Source organism: Pteropus alecto, unplaced genomic scaffold, assembly GCF_000325575.1.
Source record: "Pteropus alecto unplaced genomic scaffold, ASM32557v1 scaffold71, whole genome shotgun sequence".
Classification (NCBI taxonomy): Eukaryota; Metazoa; Chordata; class Mammalia; order Chiroptera; family Pteropodidae; genus Pteropus; species Pteropus alecto.
In genome coordinates, this window is record NW_006433024.1 from 20,295,018 (window position 1) to 20,307,602 (window position 12,585).

At 38.0% G+C, this 12,585-nt stretch overlaps 1 protein-coding gene and 1 pseudogene across 9 annotated transcripts in view; both read right to left on the reverse strand.

The window, feature by feature from the left end:
* Positions 1–12,585, reverse strand: part of AGBL2 (ATP/GTP binding protein like 2) — a 30,591-nt gene that overhangs the window by 12,297 nt on the left and 5,709 nt on the right. For 5 of the 9 annotated variants that reach the window (XM_025044144.1, XM_015586439.2, XM_015586436.2 and 2 more), the window contains 5 exons: positions 12,387–12,575; positions 10,353–10,460; positions 5,402–5,555; positions 3,233–4,015; positions 1,264–1,420 (listed from right to left, as the gene is read on the reverse strand). In XM_025044144.1, the coding sequence (XP_024899912.1) occupies positions 1,264–1,420; positions 3,233–4,015; positions 5,402–5,555; positions 10,353–10,460; positions 12,387–12,575 (1,391 nt within the window). The remainder of the gene's footprint in view (positions 1–1,263; positions 1,421–3,232; positions 4,016–5,401; positions 5,556–10,352; positions 10,461–12,386; positions 12,576–12,585) is intronic. The other 4 variants (XM_015586441.2, XM_015586440.2, XM_015586437.2 and 1 more) reach the window with 1 other exon arrangement.
* LOC112476690 lies at positions 2,161–2,279 on the reverse strand (annotated as a pseudogene).

The window sequence follows — 12,585 nt, forward strand, 5'->3', positions numbered from 1 at the left end:
CCTGCCCGAGGACTGAAGGAGGACGCAGAATGGGCAGGGGTTTAAGCCCTCTACCCCTCCTTCTATTAGTGTAGCTCTGCTTTTAATTGTTTTAGATACTGGGTTCTGGATGTGATTTCATTTGAAGAAAAAGAGATCCCTGCCAAAAATAGACAGGAAGACTGAAAAAAGAGAAGAAAAAAGAGAGGAAGGAAAGGAGGCAGGGAGAGAGGGAGGGATGCAGAAAAGCTTCCTTTTCTTTTTTATAGATAAGAATAGCAGATACAAAATATTTGTCTTATATCTTTATATGAGAAAATGTGCACTATCATTTAAATACTTTTCTAAATCCAAACTAATTTCTTCTTTCTAATGACAGTTACATTTTGTGGATGTATTTATGATGCTGAAAACCAACTTCTAAACCAATGCAGGTGCTCTGTGTACGCCCAATTGTTACAGAGCTATTACTCAGCCAACTAATAAAGACTTAAGTTGTTTTCATTAGTCCTTTAATATCTTACAGTTACTTGTGATCTTGTATTACATAAACTTTTCTGTGGAGACTCATATAACATTAGCATTTTGTTTGTCCTTCAATCCTTGCTTCCACTGCAAATCACAGTATTAAAGATGATAGATGACTCTACTACTGACAGTTTGAACTCGTGCCCACGCAAAGCAGCCACAAGTTTTAAAAATCAACTTACTGAGATATAATTCACACACCATAAAATTCACACATTTAAAGTACACAATTCAATGGTTTAAGTATATTCACAGAATTGTGTGGTCATCGCCACAATCTAAGTTTAGAATATTTTCAATGTTCCCCAAGAAAACCCAGTACCATGGGCAGTCACTCTCCATGCCACCCTCCCCGCACCAGCCCTAGGTGACCACTAAACTACTTTGCCTCCACAGATTTGACTCTTCTGAACATTTCGTAGAATGGAATCATACAATTGGTGGCCTTTTGTGTCTATTTTCTGTCATTTAGCATCATGTTTTCAAGGTTCATCCCTGTCCTAACGCTATCTGTAGTTAATTATTTTTATTGCCACACAACAATCCATTGTGTGGATATACTACATTTTATTTATGTTTATCGGTTGATGGACACAGAGCAATTCTTAAAGCCACAACTTTCTTGAAGTCCAGGTTGCCGGGATTCATCCAAGATCATGGAAAGAGGTACAAGTGGCAAATCAAACACTACACATGGGAAGCGGTGAGTTCCCTTCTCCCCTAGTCAATGGAAAGAAAATTACCTCCTGTGCTCACCTTATCTGGTGCGTTTTTGCTTAACATTAAAGGAAAGACTCGCTCGTGCAGCCAGTACTTGTGATCGTTGTTATTACAGCCGTACAGGAAGATGTTGTTCTTACGGCTGTGGCCATGGAAATCACAATACAAGAGAACCTCCCTTTCTTCAAGAAGTCTATTGAGGGGGGCAAACAAAAGACTCAGCGGACATCCGAATGCATGGGAATGATCGAAGATCTTTTGGAGTCTCTTCCTTAACTATGGCTGCTGATACCTTCCCTCCTAAGGAAATTTCAACCCCTAATGGCCTTCAAAGGACCCCACCCCTACTCTCGGTCACAGTTGTAAACATGCCACCAGCATTCTGTGCCCCTGACAGTCAGCGGGACTTGGGATGGAAAAGTCTTGACATGGAAAGGGGCGGTAGGTAGGCCTTGTATAAGTTGACAAGGAAGTGGAGAAAAATCTATTGAAATAAAGTGCACCTGTCGTGCAGACCTGTGGAAAGAGGGGGAGAGGTAGAGAGGCTGTAATGCAGGGATGAAAAAAGCAGAACCAAAGAGAGCAGTGGTTCCTGGCTTTCCAGGGCTAGTTCCTGCAAAGCTCAGCTCTTCTTGGTCTCCTGATCACCCAGGACTCCTAGTCAGTCTTCCCCACAATCATGCTGAGAGGATGAAGATGTTAACGATAATGCCATACTTTTTAAAATTTATTATTTATTATTATTATTTATTTATCTTCCCCACAATCATGTTGAGAGGATGAAGATGTTAACAATAATGCCATACTTTTTAAAATTTATTATTCATTATTATTATTTATTTGTTTGTTTATTTTAGGTGAGGCAACCCTTGGTTGATCTCACAAATTGCAAGGACCTTGTCAGCTTACAATCCCTTATTTTTTAATTTTTTACACCTACAGCACCTGGTCTCCCTAGGTGGTCTCCCATCCAAGTACTAACCAGGCCTGACCCTGCTTAGCTTCCGAAATCAGACGGGATAGGGCTGGTTCGGGGTGGCATGGCCGCAGACAATGCCATACTTTTTTTAATGTGCTGGGTACTATGCTAAATAGATTACAAGGACTGTCTCATTTGATCCTCACAGCAACCACCCAAGGCAGGTATTATTATCCCCACTCGACAGATGAGAAAGCTGAAGCAGATATTAGATCACTCCCGAGGTCACAGAACCAGCCAGTAACTAAACCAGGTCTCACGCCCAGGCCTGTCTGGCTCCTAAACACATGCCCTTGCCATTTTACTACCATCCCAACACTACGCCCACCCTTCCGCACAGCTATGGTTACAGGGTATGGACCATCTTATATGCTGGAGCTTCGTTTCCAATGAAATAGAAGCACCTTTATGTGGGGTGCTATTACGTCATAGCCTTCAACTACTTTAACAGAGGCTTGGAAAAATGCTAACTGATTTATTATTGTTTCTTCATGATAGGCAATATAAGATGGTAATAAGGGCTCAGACTCTGGAGCCAGAGAGCCTGTGTTCAAATATCTCTTCTGTCACTTACTAGTTACTGAAACTTTCTGGGCCTTAATTTCCTCATCATATACAAAATGGGGATATTGATTGTTCCTACCCCACGGAGTTAATGTGAGGATTAGATGGGTCATAAGTGTAAAGCACTGGGAACACTGCCTGTCACCTCATACACGAGTACTAATACAGTACTGTCATTATTACACAAGTCTCATCATGAAAAGCTATGAACTCCTTTGACTTCTGACCTTCTTCATTCAATCATTTCACTTATAAGTGAAATACCTCTAGTTGAAATGTTGCATGTCCAGTTTCAACCCAAAGGTAAAGATCTGATTTAAGAGTTTAAAAATGAACAAACCCACGTGCGCATGGTAAAGACCTGGCTTCCAGAGCCTTCTCAATTCCTGCAACATCGGGAGACCTTGCCCCCTATCAGATGATGCTCACAGCATTCAGAGGAAGAGCAATAAAGGGTCTCACCTCTTGATCATGTTCCTGGTGTGCCAGATGCAAGGGAAAGACTCCTTCAGAATGGTTTTATAATGCCTGTTCAAGTCCCTTCCAGCCAACGAACACCGGTAATTCCCCACAATTACTCCGTCGGGGTTTAACATGGGAATCACTTTGAAGACAAAAATATCTCTGAGGAGCTCAGCGTCTGGAGAGTTGCTAAGAATGAAGTCCAAAAAGCCTTTCATGATCCAGGAGCCATTACTTTCCCCAGGGTGGACCCTGGCGCTCAGGACCACGGCTTTCTTTGCAGCCGCCTCTTGAGGGGTCCGGGATGGGTTGGTGATGGTGAGCAGGTAGACGGTATTTCCTGCTAGGCTCCTGCATAAAGTTTGGAGTTTGCAGAATTGAGATTGGATGGGGTTGTTTGCCACTGACAGAAGGTAGCACTGCAAATCAGTGTACGTGTACGGGTAGAAGTGTGCAAAGAAGCAGGTGTCCTGGTCATGTGGAAACTGAACGGTCCACGTGAGACAGTAAAAGGGCTGCTGCCCATCATCCATGTTGTTCTTATAGTATTTGATTTCATTTCCTTCTCTCCTCCAGCCGATGTTGTGGGTGTTGGCATCTAACTGGGAGTACATGAGTGGCTTCATCCCTAAAGTATACAGGCTCTTGGGTTTCAGCAAGTTGACAATGGTGAAGCGATAGGTGACATCTTTTCTGGTGTTCTGAACTCGAAAATAAAACCACTGAGTGTGTTTGTTTGTGTAGAGGTCAGTTCGCAAGGTGAGCTCATACTCGTAGGTGTCTCTGTAATGGAGAAAATAGAAGAATATCTCTGTAAACCCACACCCCACAAAAAACAAATCTGGGAAAATATTGTTTTTCCCTGGTAAAAATAAATCTTATTACAAGAGAAAGCCTGCTACATCAACCATTTATTTTCTCATTTACCTAGTTCTCCAACTCATATATTAAGCTAAGAGGAACTTGGAGAAAGAAAGTTTATTTGGTCTGGGATAGGAAGAGTCTCAAAATTTACACCGCTGCACAGGATGTTCAGAAGCACTGTGAGCTTCTTGGTATCCTTCTAGAATACCTAGGAGCAAGCAGTTTCTAACCACTTCAATACATTCCCTGAAACATACTGGACAGGAGGGAAGTTGGAGCCCTCTGTTGGTGGCTAGTTATAACCTGGACATCGCCAGTGTACAGACCCTCGAGCCTCTGTGCTATTATCTCTGATTGTCAATTATTTGAAGATGAGGGGGCATCTCTGGAAAGCACGCACCTTGTTGAAAAGAAGCAGGACTAACTTGCAGAAGAGGAAATACGAATGCCCCAAACACGAGAACATATTCACTCACATGCATCACTAAAGAAATAAATGCAAACTAAAACTGGATGTCATTTTATCCTCCATCTCATCAACACTCCAACATTGGGCAACAGCACTCTCATACACTGTTGATGGGAACTGAAATCACGCTGGAGGGCCATGTGGCAAAAACTAATAATACCTAGCGTTCACGCACTTTGACCCAACAAGTTTACTTCTAGAATTTATCCCATAAAGCCACAAATACTTAAAAATATAAAAGCATAAGGGTTTAATTCTGTTAATTCGCTAAACAAAAAATTATAGACGTCTCGATCTCCCATCAGCTGGGGACAGGGTAAATGAGGTATGGAATATCCATACAATAGAAAAAATGAACTATTAAAAATAAGGAGATATATCTGTAGTACTGCCAACAGAAAAAGATCTAAAATTAAGTGGATAAAAGCAATTTGCAAAACAGTATGTATATATACCATTATCCTAGTTTTAAAAACATATAACTTGTATGTATTACAAATACAAGAGAGAGAGAAAAAAATGAATGCATATACATCAAACTATTACTAGCTGCTGCATTGGGAGGTATGATTATAGGACCCCAATTTTTACATTACATATTTTTGTTAATACAAATTCTAAATGGGCACTAATTTCTTTTATAAGAAGAAAGAACAATTAAAATTTTTATTCTGGGGGAAAAATATGAGTCACAATTATTCCATTCTTCTTAATCATCCTCATAACCATTTCCCATCACCTGTTTTTTAAAAACACGACTCCTAATATGATTCTTGAAGATACTTCTCAGTCACTTCAATCATCATCCCTTTGAGATAATCCACTTTGTTACTCACACTCTGATGGCTTTCTGCAGATTGCCACTCTCAAACCTTGATTCAAACAGTAGAGTGTTATCTTCTGGTCCTTGCAACGTGACAGCGAGTTCCTTAATAATTCCCCGTTTGCCTCCCACTCTGGAACTGCTGAAATAGGAACCTTCGGTGGGCACTGCAGATGACAGATATATTGAGGCCACATTCCTCTCAGAATCCATTCATCCAGCAAATATTCACTGAGCCCCTCTATGTGTTCAGCACTATTCTAGGTTAATGAATGTTCAAATTTTTCAATTGTCCTTGCTGAGGCTTTTAATTTTAAACAGTATATTTCTTTGAAGGCCTGTATATGGTTTTAGAGCAATGGTTCCCAACCTTTTTGGCACCAGGGACTGGTGCTCCTATGAGAATCTAATGCTTGATGATCTGATGTGAAGCGCAGGTGGTGATACTAGCTAGAGCTGGGGAGCGGCTGCAAACACAGCTGAAGCTTCATTAGCTTACACTCTGCTCACCTGCTGTACGGCCTGGTTCCTGACAAGCCACCAACCAGTACGGTCCTGTCCGTGGCCTAGGGGTTGGGGACCCCTGGAGAGTGCTTTCTTTTGCTGCATGGCTACCTGTGGCATCTCAGATACTACTTATACCCATTTCAACCCTAATTTAAAAGGATATTGGCAAAATAATATTCTAAATGAACCATCTGAAAACATTTGCAATCTTACTGAAAAAAACACAACAAACAAATAGCACCTATTTATTAATTTAAAAAAAGATAAAGGGGAAAACAAAAAAAGAGAAAATAAAGTATACTCCATATAATTTTTTGGTACATCGTTCTAAATTTAGATAAAATAAAAATAGAAGTTTGAGAAGAACTGGCATGGGTGAATTTCCTTAAGAGGGGAACCAGAATATCATAGTAATTAGTGAAAAGAAAAGTTGAGGGTTGAAATTTTATCTTTAAAATGAAAGTAAAAGAAAAAATTATAAAATTTATCTTACTTAAGAAAACTTAGGTTGATATCACAATCTCTTTCTACTCTTTGGAATAATATTCAATTGTTAATTTTTTTTTGGTGGGATTGCAATTTTTCAGACAACTTCAGTGATTGCGCCACAACGCCTTTGATTTGGGCAGTCACTCTTGCAAAACTCTTTTAGGGCTTCATAGTTTTCCCAAGGACTTCTCTTTGTACCACAATATTCCTATCATTGTGCCTAGAGAAACCTATTTTGCCATCTTTTGTTGATTTTCTCTTCGTTAACTGATAAAAAGATTTCTCGGTTCTCATTTGTCAGTGACTTTGCAAGTGATTCGAGCAATTCTCTAACATTCATCAACCTCAAAAAATCCTGCATTTCTTGTTAAGAATTAGAAATGTCACTTTGCAATTAATTTTTACTTTATTTGCATTATATTATCAGATGTTAACAGTATCTTCCAATCAGCAAGTGACTGATATCAAGAAGGATGCTGACCACGGGACAGGATGCTAACAGTAAATAAATGGTAATATGTTTGGGGCTTGATTATATAAATAGTCAGATCATTAGTAAATATAGTAATATTATAATGACTTTTGCTCCTATCTGCAACCATGTCACTGTGGAGACTGAGATAATAAACAATGGATAACAAATGAGAGCAAAGGAGCGAGCATGCAAAGAAGTGAGTGAAAGAAGAAAACAAGCACAGAGGAAGTAGGAACAGAAGCAACAGCAAGAGTACACGTAATTAAAAGCTATAATTAAAAACCATAAGTAAAAGCTGGGGACCCATGTGGTTTAGTCACTTCACGGAACCGCAATCACAGTACACACCAGCAACCAGGTGACATTAACATAGAAAAGGCAGTATTTTCTTGAGTCTCTCAGGTAACATTAAAGACGGTCCAATTCACAGCCCACAGTAACATTTTTCAAAAAACGAAACCCCAGACATTCTCAAAGCATGTAGTGGCTCTGGGGCCCCTAAACTGACAAACTCCCAGATCCTCCTTAGAGCCCCATCTTCTCAGTTTTGTTTCTTTATTCCTCTAATAAAGCGGGTTCAGCTCTCCTTGATGAATCCAAAGGACAGGATCAAGGCAGCTGCCACAGCTGGGTGTTATTTCACAAAAGCTGCCATGTCAGAATGAGCTCTCAGCCTCAGGGGTTCCTCCTGGGGAAGATATGTAGAAATATCTCTGAACAGAACAGATGAAGCATGTGGATTCCTGGTCATCTGGCTTATCGAAAATGACTACAATCAGGTAAAACAGGCCGAAAACCCTGAGAATTTCTCGAGGCTTTAAAAGCAGTATAGCCCCTATTATTTATAACCTAAGTCTACTCAAGATCTCATACTTTACCTCCTCCTCAGACATTCCATAAGATGCAGCTAGGTAGACTGAGTTGCTCCACCTTATTTACTTCATTGCATATAGCTTTTTTCCACCGCAATATTATTAACAATGAGGACAGCTCATAATTAAGGCAACTACAAGTGGAGCGTGCGCAATCACATCTCAGTTGGGCCCTCTGCGACAACTGGCTCATTTCATTCTTCTAGTTGTAGAATGTAAACACACTGCAGTCTCTCCCTCCTACCTCAGGTTGTTGCTCCAAAACCTCCCCTTATTTCACTGATATAACACCTTGTTTCTACTAACTAAACATATTCCTCTTCTAATAAAATAGATTTCCTTTCTGATAAGTACCTAGAAGAGATTGATTTTTAAATTGTGAGAATATTTTTCTTGCTTTCTACTCCTTGCATACAGCATTTTCCAACTGCAGAGAACTCTTTTTTTAAAGTCCGAATTGGCTCTGGTACCTGTGTGTACAAATGAGCATGAGATGATTCTTTGGTGATAACAAAGATCACCCTTGTTAGCAGCTTCTTTACCTCCCCATGTCTCTATTACTAATCTGGCATCCTGACATTAATTAAAAATTTACTTCCCTTTCTTTGGGAGTAAAAAATTTATGTACATTTCTTGGCTCATTGCTCTTCAGTATTACCTTTCCTTTCTATCTCAAATGTTAGTATTACGACCTGTTCCACATCCTCCCCAGCACTTGACATTGTCTGTATTTTAATTACAGCTATTTTAGTGGGTGTGAAATAGATCCATTCTTTCTCTAAATACCATTTATCAAGTTGAGGAAATTCTCTTCTATTCCTAGTTTTCTGAATGTTCTTATCATGAAAGCCTGGATTTTGTCAAATGCTTTTTCTACAACAATCATTTCTGAGATGATTGTTGTTGTTTTTCCCTTTGCTGTATTAATGTGGTGTGTTACAGATTTTCTTATGTTGAACCAACCACTCTCGCACTCCTGAGAAAAATCCCCCTTGGTCGTGTTGTATAAGCCTTTTAATATGCTGTTGCATATGGTTTGGTGGTATTTTGTTGCAAATTTTTGCATTTATATTCATGAAGAATATTGATAAGAAAATAATAGTTTTCTTGTGATGTCTTTGGCTGGCTTAGGATCAGGGCAAAACTGGCTTTACAAAAGAGTTGGGAAACAGTTCTTTCTCTTCCTTTGTTTTCAGAATTTATGAAGAATTAGTATTATATCATCTTTAAATGTTTGATACTATTCAAACAAACCATGTCAAGCCATCTGAGCTAGGGATTTCTTTGTGGGAAGATTTTTAATTACTAATTCAATTTCTTTGTTATAATCTAGTCAGATTTTTAATTTCTTCCTGAATCAGTTTTGGTAATTTGTTCTAGCAATTGTTCCTGTTCATCTATGTCTTCTAATTTATTAGTATAAAGTTGTTACCAGCATTACCTTGAAATTCTTTTCATTTCTGTACAGTGATGTTTGTATTTCCTTTCATTTCTGATTTTGATCATTTGTGTCTCCTCTCCTTTTTTCTTGATTGGGCTAGCTAAAGTTTGGTCAATTTTGTTGATGTTTCCAAAGAACCAACTTTTGGTTTGATTTTCTCTATTATTTTTTCTATTTTTCTAATTGACTGATTTCATTGTTATCTGTATCATTTCCTTCCTTCCGCTTGCTTTGGATTTATCTTGCCTGATCTTTATTAAGATGGAAGCTTAGGTAATTTGAGATCTTTCTTCTATTCGAATATAGGCATTTAAAGCCATAAATTTACCTTGCAGTGCTTTAGTGCTATCCCATAAACTTTGATATGCTGTTTTACTTTGTCACTTCAAAATATTTTTTAACTCTCCTTGTGATTTAACTCACAGGTTTCTTAGAAATGTGTTGCTCAATTTCCAAATATTTGTAGATTTCCCGAATGTCATTCTGTTGTTGATTTCTAATTTAATTTTATTGTCATCAGAGAATATATCATTTCAATCTTTTTATTTATTTATTTATTTATTTTTAAATATCAGAGAAAAGAGTAGGTATTTATTTATGTATTTCTTTTCAATCCTTTTAAATAATATGTATTAAGACTTGCATTACAACCTAGCATATGGTGTATCCTGGGGAATCTACCATGTGCCCTTGAAAGAATGTGTATTTTGTTGTTGTTGGGTACAGTGTTCTACACACTTTTATAAAAGACACGGATTCTACCCCTAGGAAGCCTGAAACCGAATGCAGAAAACCACATAGTCAATGACAGTCATATGCACATAATATAAAGTACTCACTGAAGTATATACAGGAGGTGGAGAAAAGAAGTGCAAGTTCCCCAAAGATCCAACATCTAAATTTCAGGAAGGGGAATAACAAGGAAGAAGCTATAAAATGGACTTAGAACTATTAAGAAAAAAGTACTGTCATGAAAAAAAAAAAAGATTAAAATTTTAAAGCTGATTGGTCATGAATACCAGGGCTCTCATTCAGATGGGTCTGGAAAAGATAATTTATCACTAAACTATGGATTTTTAAAAAATCACATTTATTATAGAAAATATTTATAATCTTGTCATGATTATTTATTATCACTTTGTCATGATTAATTGCTCACTGTTCAGTGTAATGACAATACCTGAATCTAATTGATAGACAACTGTGCCTTTTTCCTCTCCTACAATTTCTGGTACCTTTTCATTTCCTGTAGGTTGATAGAAATATTCTGGTTCGGGTGGAACTCCCTCTGAAACAAGACATTTAAAAAGTACAAAATCAGAAATATTGTAAAAGGTACTTTATCAGAACTGATATAAAATTATAATAATTTTTTAAATGGCTAGTTTTGTTGAATCAAACCTAATCCCCACCCTAAGCTTCCAGTTTGTTTATAAATTATGTCTTGCTTCTTTCCACAAAGACTATGGGGAGACTTTTGACAAAGAGCATATATAATAAAAGCATAAACTTTAAATAGAAGACTTAAAAAATAACCAGAAAAGTCAAAATAGTTGCTTTAATAACTCTTCAATATTTGGTAATGAATTTCCTTTTAAAATCAGGAAAATATGATCAGATACATATTTTTATTACCATTGAGCAACAAGGATATCAATTGTTTCAGAGGAAACAAGGCTTTTTCATCAACATTCAGTTTTAAAGGGTTTCTTATATGGAATTCGGGCAATTTCTCAATATCATTTTAAGTACAATAGCCACTGATCAAAGCCAAGGGCATATAGAGACACAACTCAGTAAGACAATGCTATTTTCTTTCCTTTAAGGTGATGGGGATTGATGAGGCTTTGACAACTTGGTTTAAACTGTAAAGTGATTGCCATTAAATTTCCTTAAAATTTTTTTACAATTACTTTTTTAAAGATTTAGTGGTTTAGTGGATTACCACTGCAATAACTTGGATATTAAATTCGTTTCCCACTTCTGTTTCCCTCTTAGAACCGAGTCCAAAATCCTCACAGGAATTTTCTTAGTCTATTTTATAAAGAGAATGGTAAAATCCTATTGTTTGGCTGGATCAACTTGGACTTTTCTCTAAAAATTGTACAGGGTAGGGACAGATGACCTTAAGACTGTTCAGCTACTGTGCCAACTCAAAATGTACCCCACACCCAACACATGCATTTCTGAACCCAAAGAGCAGTTCTGTCCCTGGTTAAGACACTGAGCCTGTCTCTACATTTTCATCGTTATCTCGTCTTTCACGCTCAGTGCTCCATGGTTGTTCAGACACGTCATGCTCTTTTTGTTTCTTATAATTGGAATACTTTTCTTTGACCCTCTCAACTGGATCACTTCTAACTCATCCTTTAGAGCTCAGATACATGTCAACTCTTGGAAACCCTCACTGATCTTCCAGGCTGGGGCTAAGTGCTCCTAAAGAGACCAAGCTCTCTGCTTAACTTCATACTAGTCTATGAGCTTTGGGTGTCTCCATTGTGTTCATCACTATATCTCTAACACCAAGCGCTGTACTTACCATATGGTAGATGCTTAATAAATAGTTATTGAATGAATATTATAAGAGAGAAGTGAGAAAATCTGAAACATCCAGTAGTTTATCCAGAAGTCTAGAGCAGAGACATGATGTTCGATAGATATAAATGTTCCAGCAATTAGAAAAGTCTCCACTTTTTAATGAAACCTGCTTCTGAAAATGTTACATAAAATGAATGCTAAAGATCGTACTTGCACCAATAGCTCATAGGTATGACCGGCAATGTCATAAAAGAAGTCTTTACCGTTCCTATAAAACAACTCCCATAGACTCAAAATATAATTAAGAATAGTAAAAGCTATGCTCTGGCATATTTAATGTTTGTTAATTATACCAAGGCTAGTAAAAATACAACTGTTATAAACTCAACCAAGCATATTAATACTGAGATAGGAATAATCTAGAAAACAGATCTAAGTATATTTGGCCTCTCACAGGGTCTCCTCCCATTCCAACGACCTCAGAAACAGTTCAGTTTACACATTAGTGTAACTTTTGACTTTGGTGAGTGTGTATCAGTTTCCTAGGTCTTCATCACTTCAGGGTGAGCTAAGAGATGTTGAATCTGTCCTGCCTTGTACTTCAGCATTCAGGACTGTGAGGCCTCATAATAAAGTCTGTCAGAACAGCAAGACTATGACAAGTAAGTCACATTACCAATATGATGAATGTTTTCCTTGATGACCTCACATTCTATTGGCCACCTTGGAGCCTGCAGTGGCCCACTACCAGAGAAAAAGGCAAAGAGATCTCGGGGTTCTCGAAGACGTGTGTTTACTTCACCAAACTCATCATGAAGAAGCTGTCTGCTCTTGAGAAGTGGTGAACTCAGCATAAAGGAATCTGCTAAAGGGAA